The following is a 22003-nucleotide window of genomic DNA, read 5'->3' on the forward strand; positions in this document are numbered from 1 at the left end:
GGGGGAGGCTGTAAAGTTGGCTGTATGGGGGGGCCCCCATGGTTTCTAACAGCAGCCTTGAGTGCAATGCAGACCAGCCCACCGTCACGTTTGGGTTGGGTTCAACAGCTGGTAGTGCCTGCCATTCAACCTCAACAGCATGCAATGCACTTGGTTGCGGCATGGTTTTGCAGGTTTTTAGGGGTTAAAACAGGCAGTGAGTAGGCAACATAACTCCCCTTCACCGTCTGTCAAATGCCCTCTGAGGAGCAATACTCTAAAAAGCTTTTCAGAGGGCACCACCAGTATGAGTCCTTTCCCCACTGTACTAAGGAAATGTGTCTTCAGTGCCGGCTGTATCCCCATTGGACAAGGGTTTCATCACTTTCTCCCAATGACGCTCTGTCACTGGGGCAGAAAGTGAGAAGAAATCTCCTTTAATGAGGACTTGGACTACAGTAAAACCCGGAGTGCGTTTAAACCTCTCCTTGCTATATGAAATCAACAAACTTTAACCCCTTGACTCCAACCATATGCAAATATGCAGCCTCTCGGCAGCTGGGCCTTGCAGCCAAGCGGCTGCATATTTGCGTAACATTTGAAAACACATACCCTGCGTGCTCCCAGCACATGTCGGTGTCTCACAGAAAGGTCCTGATCTCCCCTTGCGATCGAGACCTTTTCTGATCCTGTGACAGCGAATCATGGAGGTCACATGACCCTACAACCTTGCCCCGGCGTCTGAAACCCCTTAAAGGGCCAGGGGCGCCAGCGTGAAGAGGTTAAAGAATAGGTAAACCAAACAGTTCATATTCCTGTTATGTGCCTGCTGTATTGTGTACTTGTATGAAAAGGTATCCAGTTCTCTTTGTATTGCTGCTTTTGTGTGAAATCCCTGGTGCTCCTGCCAATCCCTCTGCTTTCCTATTAAAAACTGACCACACTAGGCATGAGAACACATTGTGGTCAGTTTTCTAGCTAATGAAAAACAATGTGCACTGCCAATAGCAGTTTGCAGCAGCTCATTACCTTGTATTCATTCAGCTAACAAAAAACCATAAATATGAATATACAGCCAAATGCGACTAATAGTTAATGAAACCTAAATAATGAAATTCTTCAAAAAATCCAAATGAGTGAAATATCTTCCTGCTGGTGATTGCAACCAAAATCCCAGTGCTGTAAAATTTTCAATAAACGTGAATCACCACAGTGAACAGACTTCCAGGTGGACTCTCATCTTACATGGACCTGTATGTGAACACAGGTCAGAAAAGAATCTCCCCTATTAGTGGGGGTATCTCATACAATCGTACTCAAAAGTTTGCATACCCTGGCAGAAGTTGTGAAATTTTGGCAATGATCTTGAAAATATGACTGATCATGCCAAAAAATGCTCTTTTATTGAAGGATGATGATCATATGAAGCCATTTATTATCAAACAGTTGTTTGGCTCCTTTTTTACCCACTTCAAGTCAACACTTTTACCCCCTTCTTGCCCAGACCAATTTCCAGCTTTCAGCGCTGTCACACTTTTGAATGACAATTGTGCAGTCATGCAAGACTGTACCCATAATTTTTTTTTAGCATTTTTTTGAGACCGATAAAGCTTTATTTTGGTGGTATTTATTTACATAGCAAAAAAAAATCCCAGTGGTAAAGTCCAAAAATTTTGAAAAGTGTTTTTCTTATAAAATTTTGCAAATATTTCATTCAAATCTCGGCCAAAATGTATTTCGTTTATATTTTTAGTAAAAAAAAAAAATAACCCAAATTAGTTTATAACCAAAAATTTTATAATTTTTAAACTTTTTTTTTTACATACGGTCACCCTAGCAGTACAGTGTCATAATGGTGACACTGTACTACTTGTGTGGGGTGATTGAAGTTTTTTTTTTTAAGAACACTGATTGCTTTTCTCCTTCTCTTTAGCTGCATTCTTGCAGCCACTGAGAACTGAGTGAGCTGTGATTGGTCACATCTTGTCACTGAGTACAAGGCTGTTGTGAATAGCCTTGTACCATGTGACCTCTGATCATGCAGATTTCACACATAGTAAGCAATGATGTCACAAGTGACATCTTGCTTACTACTCTGCATGTGATCACTGATTGGCCAATCAGTGATCACACGCACAAGCAGGGGGCCGGGAAAGCTGGTTATAAATGGCCACTGCCACCGTCCAGCCGTTTATATACAATGGCCAGACAGGAAGTGGTTAAATCATAACAAAAATCACCCAAATGGCCCGGATTTAAAAGTTTCCCTCCACTGGAATGTTTGGCCTTGGTACAGACACACAAGGTGACACATGGGTTAAAATGCCAATTAGAGGTTAATGTCCCACATGTGTGGCTTTTTAAATTGCAATTAGTGTCCGTGTATAAATAGTCAATGAGTTTGTTAGCTTTTACATGGAAGCACTGACTATGCTAGATACTAAGCCATGGGGATCAGAAGAAAACTGCCAAAAGTCCTGAGTAACAAGGTAATGGAACTTTATATAGATGGAAAAGGACATAGAAAGATGTTCAAAGCCTTGAATATGCCAGTCATCACTTCCACTAAGAAGTAGAAATTTCAGGGACCTCCTGATACCAAGCCAAGAAAGATTGCAGCCACAACTGCCGGAAGCATTGTTCGGGATACAAAGGGAAACCCATAGGTAACCACAAGAAAAATACAGGCTGCTCTGGAAAAAGACAGTGTGGTTGTTTTGAAGGGGCACAATATGATGACACTTGAACAAAAATAAGCTGCATGGTGGAGGTACCAAAAAGAGAAGCCTTTACTGCATCAATGACACAAAGGCCCGGTTAGGCATGTCAAGGTGTTGTGAGGCATATTGTAACTGACCTTTTTTGTGGCATTGGTGCAGTAAAAGCTTCTTTCTGGAACCTCAACCAAACAGCTAATTGTTGTTCAAGTATCACCGTATTGTACTCCTTAAAAACAACCACACCATCTTTTTCCAGAGCAGCCTGTATTTCTTTTGTGGTTGCCTGTGGGTTTTTCTTTGAATCCCAGACAATTCTTCTGTCAGTTATGACTGCAATCTTTCTTGGTCTACCTGACCTTGGCTTGGTATCAAGAGATCCCCGAACTTTCCACTTCTTAACCTCTTGCCGACCGCGCATAGCCGAATGACAGCTTCACTGCGGCCGGCCAGTTCTGGGTGGATGTCATATGACGTCCTCCCAGAATGCGCTCTCCTGCGCGCCCCAGGGGGCGCGCACCCGGTGATCTCCGTGATCGTTGTGTCCTACGGACACAGCTGATCACGTGATGTGGGTAAAGGCCAATCACAGCGGCCTTTTACCACGTGATCAGCGGTGTCCAATGACACGCTGATCACAGGGAAATGCAAGTGCCGGTTCTCGGCTGCACTTTCCTCACGCTGTCAGATCGTGAGGAAAGTACTGCCGAGAACCGGCAGTTGTCAGAGCGGGCATCGGCACCGATCATCAGGGCACTGATGATCAGTGCCCTGATGATCGGTGCCCAGCAGTGACACCCGCAAGTTCCGCCCAGCAGTGCGCCCACTAGCTCTGCCCACCCGTGCCCAGCAGTGCACCCACCTGTGCCACTCTGCAGTGCCCCCCACCTGTGCCCACCCACCAGTGCTGCCCACCAGTGCCACCAGTCAGTGCCCAGGGGTTGTGCCAGTCAGTGCCCAGCAGTGATGCCAGTCAGTGCCGTCTATCAGTACCCATAATCAGTGCCGCCTATCAGTGCTGCATATCAGTGCCGCCTATCCGTGACCCCTAATTAGTGCTGTCTATCAGTGCCGCCTATCCGTGCTGCCTATCAGTGCCCATCAGTGCTGCCTCATCAACGCACATCAGTGAAGGAGAAAAAATACCTGTTTGAAAAATTTTATAAAAGAAACAAACTTTTTTTTTTCCCCAAATTTTTTGCAATTTTTTTATTTATAGCGCAAAAAGTAAAGCGCCCAGTGGCGATTAAATACCACCAAAAGAAAGCTCTATTTGTGAGAAAAAAATGATCAAAATTTCATATGGGTACAATGTTGCATGACCGTGCAATTGTCAATCAAAGTGCGGCAGCGCTGAAAGCTGAAAATTGGCCTGGTAAGGAAGGGGGTATAAGTGCCTGGTAGGCAAGTGGTTAATAGATGATTTAACAGTACTGATTGGCATATTCAAGGCTTTGGACATCTTTTTATGTCCTTTTCCATCTTTATAAAGTTCCATTACCTTGTCACGCAGGACTTTTGACAGTTCTTTTCTGATTCCCATGGCTCAGTATCTAGCCTAGTCAATGCTTCCACGTAAGAGCTAACAAACTCCTTGACTATTTATACATGGACACGAACTGCAATATAAAAAGCCACATATGTGGGATATTAACCACCTCCCACCCACCATATAGTCCAATGATGGGCGCAAGGTGGTTCTCTCGTTCCAGGTGGACGTCATATGACGTCCTCCCATTCTCACCGTGCCTGCTGTGCGCTGTGTCCCTTGGACACAGCGGATCACCGATCCACGGAAAGAGCCGAAGATGTCGGATCGGTCATGTGATCAGCTGTGTCCAATCACAGCTGATCACATGTAAACGGTAATGCCAGTTATCGGCATTTCTCTCCTCATGAACTGTCACACTGACAGCTCGAGATGAGAGGAGAGCCGGTAATTGGCATTCTGCGGAGGGGACATGTACCCTGATGATTACTGTGGCCCCAGAAGTGCCACCTGTCAGTGCTGAACAGTGCCATGTGCCAGTGCCACATATCAGTGCCTACCAGTACACATCAATGCCACATATTAGTGCCCATCTGAGCTGCCTTTCAGTGTCACCCATCAGTGCCACCTATCAGTGCCCATCAGTGATGCCTGTCAATGTCCATCAGTGCAGCCTATCAGTGCCCATCACTGCAGCCTCATTAGCGCACATCAGTGAAGGAGAAAAATCACTTATTTACAAAATTTTATAACAAAAAATAAAACTTTTTTTTCAAAATTTTCAGTGGTTTTTGGTTTGTTTAAGAAAAAATAAACTCAGATTAAATACCACCAAAATAAAGCTCTATCTGTCACAAAAAATGTCATATGGGTACAGTGTTGCATGACCGCGCAAATTCAAAGTGTGACAGGGCTGGGCAGGAAGGGGGCATAAGTGCCCTGTAGGCTAGCGGTTAACCTCTAATTGGCATTTTAACCCGCGTGTCACCTTGTGTGTCTGTACCAAGGCCAAACATTCCAGGGGAGGGATACTTTTGATCCGGGCCATTTGGGTGAGTTCTGTTATGATTTACAAAGGAGCCAAACAACTATTTGATAATAAATGGCTTCATATGATCATCAACCTTCAATAAAAGAGCATTTTTGGCATGACCAGTCATATTTTCAATATCAATGCCAAAATTTCACAATTTCTGCCAGGGTATGCAAACTTTTGAGCACAACTGTAACTTGCTCCTCTGTGTACAATCTTCCACTTATGAATCACAGCTGGACCGTCACATATGGCATTCAATTTTCATACAAGTACAAGGTACAGCAGGGGACCCTTTTATTTGTTTTCTAGCTATGCTGGGAACTCAGCATGCTCTCCTCCAATGATCAGATTTGTCCTGAAACACCCCCCCCCCCGCCCCCTTCCCCTTCCCCCTCACAGCCATTATCAAGGAAGACTAGTGTGCTGCTGTTTCCCCAACCCCCAGCTCTCTGAGCTTCTTATGCAGCTGAGAAAAGAGGCAGATGTGATGACATATAAAAATAGGGGAAAACAGTGGTTTTAATGGGTTTTTTTTATATCTATACAGAAAAGTGTTTCCTTTCATTTCTATTTTAAACTGAATTATTTGTTTTACAAGGTGAGGGTGAACATATTCTTAATGTTGGTCTTTAAAAGATAAAGGTTCCTGCAGTGGTATTTTGAGGCCAGCATATCTGACAATTATGAATTGATAGCCCATTCTGTTTTGGACACCTAGAAAGCTCTGTAGCATATCTCAAATGGCATCCTGCTGTTCGTGCTTTCAGGACATCAGACCAGCTATTGCACACAATGCAAACAAAGTTAGCCCCAGCTATGTTAGGCAGATTTGGAAATTGTTACCCTTAAGAAAACCTGTACTGTGAGAAATACAGGGGCTGCAATTGGTGATCTGCAGCTGAAAATATGGCTGCCTGGCTGTCTCTGGTCTAAAGTAATATTAAACCCTCAGCTATTTAGGCTCTTTCAGCAGCTGATTTAACCACTTACTGAGTATGCAACTTCTTCATCTTTTAATCCTTGCCTGTGCTCCCATTTAAGCTGTGTCATGACTGCTGCCCCAGGCTTCCTGTTTCAGGGTGACTCCTTTCTCTTGTAGTGTCCTATGAGCCACCCTTGCACGCAGAGCTGTGTCTCCCTACACTGTGTGCATCAATAGAAACACACAGCCCCATAAGCTAAGATGGCAAGGACACCCCTCCCGCTCCTTCTTCCTCCTCCCCCTATTTCTCCAAACTAAAAGACTGACTGGAGACTGCACTAATTATTTCCTGTGAAGACTGGATGTTCAGGGAAGCAGCACTGCGACAGCAGTAGCTGGCAGCAATGAAGACTGTAAGCTGCAAATGCTGTGTTAGAATTTTAACAAATAATTTACTGGGACATGTTTACGTATAGCTAATCCTATAGGAGTCACTGAGTTTTGAGTCCCCCTATAGTTCTGCACAGCCAGGCAAAACACATTTTCTTCCTCCACGCTTGCACACTGGAGACAATAACCAGTCCTTAGGCTTGTTTTGTAGTTTTATTAAGGGATACTGAACTTGGATAGGGTTGAGGGATGCATGGGGTGCCCAAGGAACTGTGAACTGCCAACTTTAACAGTCCCAGCTGAGAAGCCAGTTGGGTTCTCCACATGACTGCCCTCTCCTCTTATCCGGCCCAGGGGGTGTAAGGTTACACACACTGTCCTTCCTTCCGCTAGGCTGGCTCCTTCCCTGCTCAGGCTGTCCCTCCTGGTAGACCGTGGTACAGTGGAGATCCCCTTTTCCAGCACCTACTTATAGGTAGGTCCCTTCACTGGGCCCACTCCCAGGCTCCACACTCCAGCCTCTCACTCCATCTTCCACCCGACACTGACCATTTCCCAATCAGGCTCTCTCATACCTAAGGGCTGTCCTGACTCCATGCCAGGCATCCTGCTTGGGGATTGGTCATAGTCCCTTGCGTATGCCTTCTAGAAACGTCTCAAGCTTGTAGAGCAGGGGGAGGTATCAGGGAACTGACCTGCAGAGCCCTCAGCCCTGACCTGAAGGTAACCTGGCTGACTCATGCTAGGCTGCTATCTAGCCTCTAACTAAAATAAAACTAGATAGCTGCCCCTGGCTAACTAGAGGGGTGCAACATTTATTTTATTGTGCTCAATGTGTTAGGCTAAAAAATTCAGAGGGTTTAATACGACTTTTAGGTGCTTTTTGAGTCATTGACCTAGCACGAGCAAGTATTAAATTTGTAGCGCTACCCCCTTGAGGGCCGCTGGAATTTTGGGTCCCCCCGATTCTTGCACAGCCAGGAAACATGCATTTTCAACTTGCATCCACAGTCAATGACTAGTCCATGGGCTTATTTTTTTGTTGATTTATTGAGGGGGGAAAACAATTTGGATGGGGATAAGGGATTATGGGATGTCCAAGTTGATTTGGTAGAACAACAAGAGGACATATTTCCGTCTCTATGTACACAAAAATGCAGATCCTGAGCTGTACTCCCTCTGGAATAATCAGTCTCTAGATCAGTGGTTCTCAACCTGTGGGTCGCGACCCCTTTGGGGGTTGAACGACCCTTTCACAGGGTTCGCCTAAAACCATCGGAAAACACATATTTCCGATGGTCTTAGGAAATGAGACATCGCTCCTCTATCCGTCTCCAGACGGGTCAGCCCACATGCAGATATGCCCACATACGAGTAAGAGAACAGTCAGCAGTGATGACACCTGACCCCTCAGCCCCAGTTTATCATCTCCCACAACATCTGCCCCGCCTATTGTCTGCACTGCTCATCATCAATCATCGCTGAGCGGCGACATCATCCCCAGCTGTAAATGTGAGGCGGGGCTTATCGGGATTAAACTAGAACTTGACCAACCAGACGAGGTGACGTGTCAATGGGAAGCGCCAATGAAGAAGTTTTGACATCCTCAGATTGGGTGTGGCCTCTGTCAGGAAGTTGGCTAGCTGGGGACTGGGTGGAGGATAGGGAAGTGCGGATCCAAGATGGCGGCGGTGTGGAGGTGAGAGCGGGCCATGTGTGAAGAGAGCTGGCTGCTCTGTGTGGTGGGGATGGGGGAGGTGTGATGCCTTGTATGGCGGGAATGAGAAGAGCTGCTGCAGTTATGAAGTAGCAACGAAAATAATTTTATTGTTGGGGGTCACCTCAACATGAGGAACTGTATTAAAGGGTCGCGGCATTAGAAAGGTTGAGAACCACTGCTCTAGATGATCAGTAGCAAAGGTTCCTCTCTTAGGAGCTCTATGTCCCCTGAACGAGACCCACAAAGCCTCAACACTTTGTAAGAAAATACCAGCCCATCTGGCTGCTTTGTGAAGTGCCCCAGAGCAAGGCATTTAGGTTAGATGTGACACTTTCCCAGTGAAAGCATGCTGGATATTCCATCTGGCAGCCTTCTCCCTTGTAGGCCCTGGGGGTGTAAACGTACTCACACTGTCCCTTGTATCCTGCTGCTTTGGATAAGACTGCTTGTTCAGGCCTTTTGCTGTGCTAGTCTTCCATGCTGGGCAGGGTGTCTCCTTGATAGGACTTTTAAGGTAGTGGAGTTCCCTCTCTCCTGCTTCCTCTCCTTCCTCAGCTTCTGCCTGGAGGCAGAACCCCCTTCCCTGGGCTCCCCTCCCAGGCCTCTTGGCCCTCAGCACTCCGTCTTCCACCCAATCACTAGACTCTCCAGCTGGTTAGGCTCTTTAATATTTATAAGTCCTTCTCACCACACTGCCAGGCCACCTGCCTTGGATTGGTCAGATTCAAATTCTTGCTTTTGTCCCTCTACCCACTAGTTTCCAGAAGTTTCCATGGACCTCCAGAACCAGGGGAAGGCGAAAGAGGCCTGACCTGTACAGCCTTCCAGCCTGACCTGAGCTGGAGTTCCCCCACAGACATGTTCACTTCACCTACTCTGTGAGCCAGGCTAAATTTACCTATCTAGCACACTAGATGGTACTACAAATGAAATCCAAAAACCTTCAAATTCTTGAAACAATTGGATCACGATGCTAGTCAGGAAAAAAATATTTTTAATAATACAGGTCAGAAATGAAAGCACATCAGTACAGATCTCCTGTTAGTGTGAAACAGGTTGCAACTGAGCTAATTAGGTGCTGTCCTGGATGGGAGGGTTAGGATTAATGTTTTTTCCCAGGTCTTTCACTTGGTGGGTTTCTTTGGGTCCAACCCACTGGTCCTGTGATATAAAAGAGAGACCGAGAGCCTCTGGGGATATGCAGAGAGAACCTGAAACTAACTTCTGGGAGCCTGCCATAATGTTACTGGGACCTGGGGTTCACCCTGAAGACACCAGCCACTGGGGTATGTAACTGATGGACCTTTTGATACATGGACTCAACCTTTGCAGGTATGACAGAGCAGCACATAGTCTGAATTAAGAATAGGTATGTAGGGACAAGAATTGTTTTTATGGGCTTTGAATGTTTGGAGTCTTTCTTAAGTAAATCATTGAAACTTTGCCTTCTGCTTGGTCTGAAGGTATTTCAAGGAGTGCAATGCAAGTGTCAGGGATCCCCTCGTTCCGTGCCTCGATGGTCCCGGCGCAGGCGCACTGCTCCTCCCAGTACACGGGCACTAGTTCCGGGCCGGCCGCGGCGTTCGAGTTCGCGCATGCGCAGTAGAAGCCGCGGCCGCCCGCTGGGCACCAATGGCAGCGCAGGGCGGGATATTTAAATGTCCCTGAGCTGTCATTTCGTTGCCTTCTGGTCTTACCTGCTTCCTGCGTTCCTGTACCTGTGCCTAGTAAGTTATTGACCCGGATTGCTATTGACCTTGCTGATTTCTCCTGCCCAGACCCTTGCTTGCCTGACATCTCTCCCTGGATGCCCCCCATTAGATCTGACCTCCTGTTGCTGACCTGGCGTGTGACCCGACGATTCTCTGCCTGCTCCCTTGTACCTTACCGTCCTCTACATTACCGACTCGGCCTGTCTGACTACGCACTTGCTCAGCCATCCATCCATCCATCCCATCGGGGTCACCCGACCTCCTCACATTTGGCTCTCCCTGGTTGGAACCCCTGGCGGACACCCCTACCACTGACAGGTGTGCTCAGTAGAGGCGACCTGGTCTCGGGGTACTACAAGTCCATCCCCACCATCAGGGGCCCTGGTGAACAAGTACCCTGGGGCTTAGATTCCTCGCTGTGGCCACGCCTGACCAGTGGAGTGCTAGTGGTGCCGCTCGGCGGTCCCTCACAGTACCAGAAGGCCATGACTGAGCCTCGAGGAGGACTCTCCCCGTTGGACGAGGTTTGCAGGCACCTGGCTACCCTGACGCAAGCTGTAAACACATTACAGGACAGATGTCTGCAGATCGAGAATCGGTTTCAGGCCTGCACCATATCTGTTCCTGTTTCACAGGCCCCGGCTCCTGCACCACCAATCGTAGCAGCCCACGAGCCGGCTCCTGGGCCTCCCACATCACTCCCTATGGCGGAACCCCGAGTACCCTTACCCGAGCGCTTCCATGGGGATCGCACACGCTTTCGGTCATTTCGTGACTCTTGTCTGCTCTTTTTTGAACTACAGCCACGGACCTTTTTGACAGAGTCAGTGAAAGTGGGGTTTGTTGTCTCCCTGTTGCAGGGTGAACCCCAAGACTGGGCCCACCGACTAAGGGGAAACAATGACCCTCACCTGGTTTCGGTCGACAGCTTCTTTAACGCCATGGCCATCTTATATGATGACCCACAACGGGCGGCCTCGGCCGAGGCCACATTATACGCACTCCGACAAGGTCGGCGGGCGGCTGAGGAATACGCCTCTGACTTTAGGCGCTGGATGGGTGACACTCGTTGGAACGAGTTCGCCCTTTTACACCAGTTTCGTATGGGCCTATCTGAGGCTCTGAAAGACGAGCTCGCCCGGGTAGAGGTGCCCGAGATATTAGAGGACTTGATTGCACTCACTATTAAAATTGACCGTAGACTACGGGAGCGCAGATTGGAGAGGTCTGGTCAGGGTCGCGGAAATCCCTGGGGGTCATTTCAGGGATCCGGTCAACATACTAGGCCAAGCATCCAGAACCTGCCGCCTGAAGATGCTCCCGAACCCATGCAGCTAGGCCTGGCTCGGCCTAAACTATCGCCTGAGGAACGCCAGCGCAGACGCTCCCAGAATCTGTGCCTGTACTGCGGCGAAGCTGGTCACATGGTGCGTTCCTGCCCGCAGAAACTGAGTAAGTTCACTTCATCTTCTTTATCTGTTGGCGATATGGCTCCGTCCCAGTACTTAGTTGTTCCCCTCTCCTTTCAGCTTTCCGAAAGGACCGTGGAGGTGACGGCCATAGTTGATTCGGGGGCATGCAGCTGTTTTGTGGATATCAATTTTGCTCACCAGCAGGGTATTCCCCTCCGCCCAAAGGAGAAGGGGTTTCATATCTTTTTGGCTGATGGTTCCCGGATAAAGTCAGGAGTAGTCAACCAGGAGACCCCTTCCATTATGACTTCCATTGCCGGTCAGCACCGGGAACTCCTCCGCCTGGATGCTATTGCATCACCCCTTTTCCCAGTCATTCTGGGGCTCCCTTGGTTGCGGGCCCATAACCCCCAAATTGACTGGGAAACTGGGGTTGTCTCGTTCCCTTCCCCATATTGTCGGGAACTGTGTCGAACTTCGGGCCCGGAGGTCCCCCAGGTTCTTCTGTGCTCTGAAGGGGATGACAGCCTGAAACAAATGATTCCTGCAGCCTATCACAAGTTTCTTGATGTGTTCAGTGAACGGGGAGCAGATGCTCTACCCCCCCACCGCCCATATGACTGCCCGATTGATCTGTTGCCCGGTTCTGAAATCCCGTTCGGGCGAATTTTTCCCCTTTCTGAGCTAGAATTAGGGGCCCTGAAGGACTATATTGAGGATAGCCTCCGAAAGGGATTCATCCGTCCCTCCACTTCCCCAGCAGGTGCAGGGATCTTCTTTGTAGAAAAGAAGGACAAGACTTTGAGGCCATGCATTGACTATCGGGAGCTGAATAGGGTCACCATTAAAAATCGTTACCCATTACCGCTGGTACCTGAATTATTCCAGAGCTTAAAAGCTGCAGTAGTATTTACCAAGTTGGACTTAAGGGGAGCCTACAATTTGGTTCGCATAAGGGAGGGGGATGAGTGGAAGACGGCCTTCCGCACCCGTTTCGGCCATTTTGAATACCTGGTCATGCCTTTCGGGTTATGCAATGCGCCAGCCACCTTCCAGCACTTTGTAAACGACATCTTTAGGGACTTCCTGGACATCTTTGTCATCGTCTACTTAGACGACATTTTGATTTTCTCATCCTCCCTGGGGGAGCACAGGGTACATGTAACGAAGGTGTTGGGGCGGTTGCGGCAGCACGGGTTGTACGCTAAAGCAGAGAAATGCTGTTTTGAACAGGCTAGCGTTACATTCCTGGGTCTGATTATCTCCGCCACGGGGGTCGCAATGGACCCTCAGAAGGTCTCAGCGATCCTAGATTGGCCTGAACCCACGGACAGGAAAAGTGTCCAACGTTTTATTGGGTTCGCAAATTTCTACCGGAAGTTTATCAAGAACTTCTCGGGTCTGGTCTCCCCCATCACTCAATTAACTAAACTTGGGACGCGATTCAGATGGACGCCCGAGGCACAGGAAGCTTTTGAAGCACTAAAAAGGTTATTTACCTCAGCACCCATTCTGGGTCATCCCGACGCCTCCCTGCCCTACATCTTAGAAGTAGATGCATCTGAAAACGCGGTTGGCTCCATCCTTTCCCAGCGGAAGGGCGCCAAGGAATTACTTCACCCAGTAGCATTCTTTTCACGGAAACTTACCCCGGCGGAGAGGAACTACGACATTGGGGATCGCGAGCTACTGGCTATCAAAGCCGCTTTAGAGGAATGGAGGTACCTGCTGGAAGGTGCCTCCCATCCCATCCTGCTTTTCACGGACCACAAGAACCTGGAATATCTGAGAACGGCCCTGGCAGAAAATCTCCATGGATTTCATAGTCGAGCTCCCACCTTCACTGGACCACACAGCAATTCTCGTGGTCGTGGACCGCTTATCCAAGATGGCCCATTTCATCCCTTTACGGAAGACTCCATCTGCAGCCGAGACGGCGCAAGTCTTTATCCGAGAGATCGTTAGACTGCATGGGGTTCCCGAAGACATCGTCTCGGACCGAGGGGTGCAGTTTACCTCGCGGTTTTGGAGGGCGTTGTGCAAAGCCCTGGATATCAAGCTGTCTCTTTCCTCGGCATTTCACCCTCAGACCAATGGCCAGACCGAAAGGACTAATCAGACCCTGGAGCAATACCTGCGATGCTACACATCATTCTCTCAGGACGACTGGGTGCCACTCCTCCCTTTGGCAGAATTCGCGTACAACAACGCTTGCCATTCAGCAACTGGGCAGTCCCCGTTCTTCGCCAACTATGGGTTTCATCCTGTCTTCCTCCCGGACTTGGTCCCGGAATGCCCGATTCCAGCGACACAGGATGCACTGACCTTCTTCACCTCCAACAATAAGAAACTACAGGAAGCCATCCGTCAAGCCCAAGAAGACTACAAGAGGGCTTTTAATAGAAAGCGAAGAGGGGACCTGGTGTTGCAGCCCGGAGAGAAGGTTTGGCTGGCTACGTCAAACTTGAGGATGCTCTGCCCGTCAAAAAAGTTGGGACCTAAATTCATAGGTCCCTTTTGCATCAAACGGATGGTCAATGAGGTGGCCTATGAACTTGTTCTCCCTGACACACTCAAGATCCACCCTGTCTTCCACGTGTCCCTGTTGAAACCGGTAGTCCCTGATGCCTTCCCGGAACGGGAATCCAGGCCCCCGGAGGCCGTAACGGTTGAAGAGGAAGAAGAATTCGAGGTGGAGGCGATCTTGAAGTGCCGTCGAAGGGGGGGCCAGACCCAATTTCTCATCAAGTGGAAGGGCTACGGCCCTGAGGACATATCGTGGGAACCAGCCCATAATGTCCATGCACCTAGGCTTGTCTGGAGGTTTCTTTGTGATCACCCGTGGTGGAGGGATCGGGTGGGCATCCGGAGGTTGCCCGTAGGGGGGGGGCAATGTCAGGGATCCCCTCGTTCCGTGCCTCGATGGTCCCGGCGCAGGCGCACTGCTCCTCCCAGTACACGGGCACTAGTTCCGGGCCGGCCGCGGCGTTCGAGTTCGCGCATGCGCAGTAGAAGCCGCGGCCGCCCGCTGGGCACCAATGGCAGCGCAGGGCGGGATATTTAAATGTCCCTGAGCTGTCATTTCGTTGCCTTCTGGTCTTACCTGCTTCCTGCGTTCCTGTACCTGTGCCTAGTAAGTTATTGACCCGGATTGCTATTGACCTTGCTGATTTCTCCTGCCCAGACCCTTGCTTGCCTGACATCTCTCCCTGGATGCCCCCCATTAGATCTGACCTCCTGTTGCTGACCTGGCGTGCGACCCGACGATTCTCTGCCTGCTCCCTTGTACCTTACCGTCCTCTACATTACCGACTCGGCCTGTCTGACTACGCACTTGCTCAGCCATCCATCCATCCCATCGGGGTCACCCGACCTCCTCACATTTGGCTCTCCCTGGTTGGAACCCCTGGCGGACACCCCTACCACGGACAGGTGTGCTCAGTAGAGGCGACCTGGTCTCGGGGTACTACAAGTCCATCCCCACCATCAGGGGCCCTGGTGAACAAGTACCCTGGGGCTTAGATTCCGCGCTCTGGGCACGCCTGACCAGTGGAGTGCTAGCGGTCCCTCACAGCAAGTAACTGGCACATTCCTACAACTTTGGGACAGTAGCATATTGGAGTAAGAAGAGACAGCACATAAAGTTGTTGTAAACCTCAGACATGAAATATGAACAAAGCTTATCCCTCTATAGTGTGTACTTGTCTGAATCCAGAGCACTAAGTGTCATTTCTGTCCTCTGTTATCAGCATAATTCACTTCTGATGAGTTATCCTGACACCAAGAGAAAAATGGTGATGGGGAGGGAACTTCAGCAGATTGACGTCACCACGCTTCCATACTACGTGTTGTGTCACGCATCACCTGACTTCATCAGGGATCGTGATGCAACGTGTCAGCGTGTCTCCATTGTGGCCTCCAGTGTGTCCTCATAGCACTCCGGAGCGAATAGTAAATTAGATGACTCAGGGATTTGTTGCACAGCCTTCTTGCTAAAGGCCTAAAGGCCAGAAATAGTTACCCATAGCTCTTAACTGTCCTTTATTTGGAGGACCTATCCTTCATTTGGAAGGTCCCTCTGGCCTTTTTTCCACCCTAGTTTTCCATCTTATATGGTCTGAAATAAACATGCAAGCAGGTTGCTTATGGTGGCCTAAATAGATGCTGCCCTGGACAGGAGGGTCAGGGTTAATGTTATTTCCCAGGTTTTCTTTGGTGGGCTTTCATGGGTCTGACCCACTGGCCCTGTGCCTATAAAAAGGGACAGTGGTCTAGAGCCAGAGTGTGGAGGGGAGGAGGAAGAGTGGTAGCTGTTGCAGTATTTGAACCATGCATTGCAAACGTTCCTGATTTCAGAGTTCCCGACCCGTGAGCTGGATGTCACCAACGATGTTGGAGTCCAAGGTCACTTACCTTTCGAAGCCTTCCACTACGTAGGGAGACTGCTGGTCCATCCTGCAGACACCAGCTTCCTGGATTCTGCCATCTGTGGACTGTGCCATGGGACAAAGGACTCTACCTATGCAGGTATGCCCGGGCAACACACAAACTAGGGATGTAGGGAAATAACTGTATTGTATTCTGAACTCTGAATTTTTTGTAAAGCCTTTAAACATTGCTTTTAGCCTGGTCTAAAGTTACAAAAGAGGTGCAATGCAAGTAACATAACCTTCAGCTCAGGTCAGTTAAGACACATTGGGCTATGAAGACAACAAGTGATTACCAAAGATAACAAAGGTCAAACAAGAATTCTGTTGATAAGCATGTATCTGTTACAGGTGGGACACGAGGGAGTATTGTTGGCATATCTCCCTTGGTGGTCCGTCTTTAATAACAATGGGAGCAGATCAGGGCTCAGAGATTCCTGGCCTGTTCACTGTGTATGGTAGAGGAAGAGTTAAGCGAGTGCACGCAAGGGGCCCACGCAGAGTGCATGCCGGGTTTCATTCCACTACTGGGAGTGAGGTAGTGGAAGCAGTGGTGTATTTTGGTTTTGTGCTGCCCTAGGAAACAAAAAAATTGGACGCCCCCCTTCCTCAGAGAGAGAGCCTGACACTGATCAACACCACCCCACCTTCCCCCCGTGGAGAGAGCATGACATTGACCAACCCCACCCCCACCCCACCCGAGAGAGCCTTCCACTAACATACAAGCCTTCCTGGCGAGAGAGAGAAAAATACTCACCTTTACAGCATCGGGCATTCCAAAAACAAAAGTTGGGCTCTGCGTACACCTGCAGCCTCTCTCAAATCCCACCTGGTCCCCATGCTGCATGTGCCCCTTCTTTAGTCCCTTTTTTCCTGCCCCCCTGAAAAATGTTGCACTAGGCAAATGCCTTGTTTGCCTTGTGGTAAATAAGCCCCTGAGTGGAAATACACTGGACAGGTGGAGTGGGCATAGGCTTAGCATGTCCCTCTAAATACAACAAGTTAAGGTACATGATGACATGGGATCGAGAGAGTAAACTGAAGAACAGCTTAGAGGTGTACATGACATCTAACACAAGAGAAAGATATCCCATGTGTAAGGCAGTGACCCTTGTTCAAGGTGCCCAACATAGCCCAGAAGAATAGACCCCGGGCTAGTCCTCCAGTGTGACCCATACTTGGCTCCCAACGAGAATGGGAAAATAGAGGGAATAGCACCCCCCTACGATGATAAATACACATCTGTAATAAAATGTATAAGTTATGCTATACTAACTCTTACACCTAAATTGCATTAGTTATTTATAATAATATATAATATAATATAATAATAATAATATAATAATAAAAAAATAAGGGAAAAGTAGTGGTTAAAACGTTTGTGCTGTAATATGTCCATATTTCTCATCTCCGACAGTTGGGAAGGTGTGTTGACTATCATCACATCTCCTAGATTGTAAGCTCGAAAGAGCAGGGCCCTCGATCCCCTCATGTTTTGCATTGTATTGGTATTGTTCTGTCACATGTTCTGTCCCCCTTTGTAATGTACAGCGCTGAGCAAACTATTGGCGCTTTATAAATACTGTATAATAATAATAATAATGTTCATAGGTAGGCTCAATTCTGTGTGATCTCCTTGTGTACTTCTAATATCACTCATGTTAACTTCAGTTTATAATAATAGGTAATGTTCAACTAAACAGAGACAAAAAAAAGCTTGCATACAACTATACTATAGAATGTGTAGAAAATGAACTTCTCTTCATTGTGCGCTCATTTTATGTCTTTGGCAATCTCCCTTGAAGATAAGGAGCTTTTGTATTCAGAGCTGCATAGTTTTCATCAAATCTTGTCCAATGCAGACAAACAGGAAAAGCACAAACTTAACCATTCACAATTAGCATTGGCACCCCGATTGGAACTTAAAGCGGAACTCCACCCAAAAGGGGAAGTTCTGCTTTAAGCCTTTATCCCCTGCTCCCAACTAAGAATTGGCACCTTTGGGGAGCAAGGGGGGAGCGGGTACCCGAATTTGACAGTTTCCTGCTCCAACGTCTGCAGCGATCTCCTAAGGTGATCGTAAGAGGAAGTTGTCCTCCCCCCCCCCGTAGTCTTCTGGGACACGTGACAGGGCCCAGAAGACTGCGGGGCCATTCACAAAGCACAGCTATTCTTGCGCATGAGCAGTGAGCACCCGACTGTGAAGCCGCAAACTGTCACTGCTGGGTGCCCACACAGAAGATGCCTGCACCAGGGAGAGAAGACGGCCGGTGAAACCAGATGTGGTGAGGACACCACTGGACCGAGGGACAGGTAAGTGTCTGTATTTTAAAAGTCAGCAGATCCAGTTTTTGTAGCTGCTGACTTTTTTTGTTCTTTTTTTCAGGTGGAACTCCACTTTAAACACTGTATTAGAATTTTAGTATTTTAATCTCACATTTTCATCTTTACCTGAAGGGCTATGGCAATCTATTAAACTGGAGATTAAAAGTGAACAGGTAGAGCACACAGATTTGGATCTACCTGTGAAGATGAGTGATGTTAACTGCTCACCTCTGATAAATAAAATAAACTCTGTTTAGAGTTATTCACCCTGAGGTCATCACAGAGGACAAGGGGGCACTCTTTATGTCTGGAGGAAAAGAAATGTAATCTCTAAACATGGAAAGGTTTCTTCACAGTGAGAGCTGTGAAAATGTGGAATAGACTCCCTCAAGAGTTGGTTCTGGCCAGCTCAGTGGATTACTTCAAAAAAGTCCTGGATTGTTTCCTAGATACACAGAATATAACTGGATAGAACATTTATAGGTAAAGTTGATCCAGGGAATATCCGATTGCCTCTCGGGGGATCAGGAAGGAATTGTTTTGTTCCCAACAGTTTTTTTTTTTTTCTATGGTTGAACTGGATGGACTTTTGTCTTTTTTCAGCCGGACTAACTATGTAACTATGTAATATTGTAACAAAACAACAGGTAGCGTTCAATGAAAAAAGTTGAAGAAAATAAAAAGTTCATTAATAACTATACTATATACGATTTTATAAAATAACTTCAGAAAAACAAAGAAACACAATGGGAAAACACAAACACTCTGCAGCTCTGCAGAGAAACCAATCAGCATCCAGGTTTTACCCTCCATTCACATCAAGCCTGACTCTGAAATTGTGCGACTTACAGTGATTACCGATTTCAGGTGCGATTTGCAAGACATCTGATACAGATGTCTATGCAAATCGCACCAAAAGTAGTGCATGTACCACTTTAGAAATCGGTGCGGCTCCGACCAAGTCAGAACCGCACCGATATAACCGTTCCAATTACAGACAATAGGGTGCGACTTGGCATGCAATTTGCAAGTCGCATGAAATTTGCAAGTCGCATCCAGTGTGAACCAGGTCTTATTGTCAAAACTTAATTGAACAAGCTGAAGTTAGAAGCTGAATGGCTACCGTGCACGGCTGTACCAGATTTTGCACTCCCCAGATTTAGTAAATCAACCCCTATGTATAACGGGGCAAGTTGAACATCCATATTTATTCCACAGATTAGTTAAACACAAAACATATAACAATCCAAGTCAAATATCCTTGTATATTCCACCGATTGGTGACTTCAGCCAAAACGATCCAGATCTTCCTTATAAGGTCTCGTTCACACTTGGCTGTTTTACCAACGCTTGCCAAACGCCCCTATAGCGTTAGGCAAGCGTTGGTCCGGCGTTTGCGGAGTGTTTTTTAACACTCATCAAACACTCCACAAACGCCGCATACGCGGTTTAGCGGTGGTTGCTAGGCGTTTGCCGAGCGTTAATAACGCCCCACAAACGCCTATAATGCAGTTTGAGTGGTGTTACCACTCCGCAAACGCCCTGCAACTGCGTCACAACCGCACCACAAACGCCGGCCGGGCGTTTGCGGAGCGGCATCATAGACGAGAATAGGAAGCTTCAAAGCCTCCTGACTCGACCAGAGGCGTCTGTTTTGCCGCGACGCAAACGCTCCCTTTAGAACAGCACCATGTGCTGTAATGTGCAGAATTGGCAGAGGCGTTTGGGAAGCGGTAAAAACACTTCCCAAACGCCTCTCTGCCACCTGCACACAACGCTAGTGTGAACGTAGCCTAACAGCTGTCTTTTCCCAAGGTGTGCCACCCTACTCTGTGATGTGACCTTCCACATACAGGACCAACCAACACTCACCAAAATCATTTATCTTCCAAGCAGGGGCAGACTGACAACTCATGGGGCCCCCGGGCAATAGGGGATCATGGGGCCCCTGTGTCCTTGCCAAAACTCAAAAAAGCCTATGAAAAATGTACCAGGGGCATCTCATGGGGCCCCCTACTGACCCGACCCCAAATGATCAGTCTGCCCCTGCTTCCAAGCCAGAGGCAAGTCAAATATCACCAATTTCATGTCATCAGTGGAGAGAACATAACTTTAAAAAAAAAACATTCCAGTAATCAGATGATCATATAATCCAGAAGTGACATGTAATGTATCCAGAAGTGACATGTAATGTATCCAGAAGTGACATGTAATGTATCCAGAAGTGACATGTAATGTATCCACAAGTGACATGTAATGTATCCAGAAGTGACATGTAATGTATCCAGAAGTGACATGTAATGTATCCACAAGTGACATGTAATGTATCCAGAAGTGACCTGTAATGTATCCAGAAGTGACATGTAATGTATCCAGAAGTGACCTGTAATGTATCCAGAAGTGACCTGTAATGTATCCAGAAGTGACATGTAATGTATCCAGAAGTGACCTGTAATGTATCCAGAAGTGACATGTAATGTATCCAGAAGTGACCTGTAATGTATCCAGAAGTGACATGTAATGTATCCAGAAGTGACCTGTAATGTATCCAGAAGTGACCTGTAATGTATCCAGAAGTGACCTGTAATGTATCCAGAAGTGACCTGTAATGTATCCAGAAGTGACATGTAATGTATCCAGAAGTGACCTGTAATGTATCCAGAAGTGACCTGTAATGTATCCAGAAGTGACCTGTAATGTATCCAGAAGTGACCTGTAATGTAACTCAAACAACACAGAAGCATTTTATAGCATTATCTGGCTTTTTAATGTTTAAAAGACAATAATAACAAAATCTCAAGTAAGACAAGTGCACAAGAAGCATTATTTTTCAGCACATTCAAATGTATAATCCCAAACAACAACGCCGACCTCTACAACAGCAATCTCTAAGATTCTCCAAGTAGTGGGTCAAATGACAGCAACCTCATGGAAAAAGTGATGATGTAAACCAGGGGGTCCTCAAACTACGGCCCGCCGAGCACATTCATCCGGCCCGCCGGCAGGAGACACTAAGTACAGGGGCGGGCAGGGGGCTGCTGTCTCTTACCTGGCTCCGATCCCACGACGATCCAGTCCACGATGCACCGCTCCTTCACTCCGGCCGCTCCCTCACTCGATGTCCGCGCTGCCGCTCGGCTCCGCCTCCTCACCGGTGATTGGGCGCCAGTACTGTAGCTCAGGAAAGGAACACAGGCGGCCAATCACCGGCGAGAAGGCGGAGCCGAGCGGCCTCGCAAAAATCAAGGGAGGCAGAAGTGAAGGAAGGAGGACAGCTGACCGCCCGGTAAGTGTGCCGTGCAGATGGTACTGCTACAACCAGGATGCTGGCTACAGCAGCACCATGCTGGAACAGGGGTCCGCTAGTTAAGTGTCATTGCTGTCAGTGGGGGGAATAGTGACCCATCATTGGTGTCACTGATAATAATGATGGGGCACTATTCCTCCCACTGACACCAATGATGGGGCACTATTCCTCCCACTGACACCAATGATGGGGCACTATTCCTCTCCCCCACTGACACCAACGATGGGGCACTATTCCTCCCCCCACTGACACCAATGATGGGGCGCTATTACTCTCACTGACACCAATGATGGGGCACTATTCCTCCCCCCCACTGACACCAATGATGGGGCACTATTCTTCCCCCCACTGACACCAACGATGGGGCACTATTCCTCCCCCCACTGACACCAATGATGAGGCACTATTCCTCCCCCCCACTGACACCAACGATGGGGCACTATTCCTCCCCCCACTGACACCAACGATGGGGCACTATTCCTCCCCCCACTGACACCAACGATGGGGCACTATTCCTCCCCCCACTGACACCAACGATGGGGCACTATTCCAACCCCCCCCCCACTG

At 48.0% G+C, this 22003-nt stretch overlaps 1 protein-coding gene across 1 annotated transcript in view; it reads left to right on the forward strand.

Moving 5' to 3' along the window:
* Window positions 1–18207, forward strand: part of LOC149455009 (astacin-like metalloendopeptidase) — a 48229-nt gene extending 30022 nt beyond the window's left edge. Inside the window, exons 14-15 of the mRNA XM_089686739.1 lie at window positions 15734–15904; window positions 18191–18207. Coding sequence (XP_089542865.1) covers window positions 15734–15904; window positions 18191–18207 — 188 coding nt within the window. The remainder of the gene's footprint in view (window positions 1–15733; window positions 15905–18190) is intronic.
* The last annotated feature ends 3796 nt before the right edge of the window (window positions 18208–22003 follow it).

The sequence above is a fragment of the Staurois parvus genome, unplaced genomic scaffold, assembly GCF_062004578.1.
Source record: "Staurois parvus isolate SC_StPar_1 unplaced genomic scaffold, SC_StPar_1.0 ptg000410l, whole genome shotgun sequence".
Classification (NCBI taxonomy): domain Eukaryota; kingdom Metazoa; phylum Chordata; class Amphibia; order Anura; family Ranidae; genus Staurois; species Staurois parvus.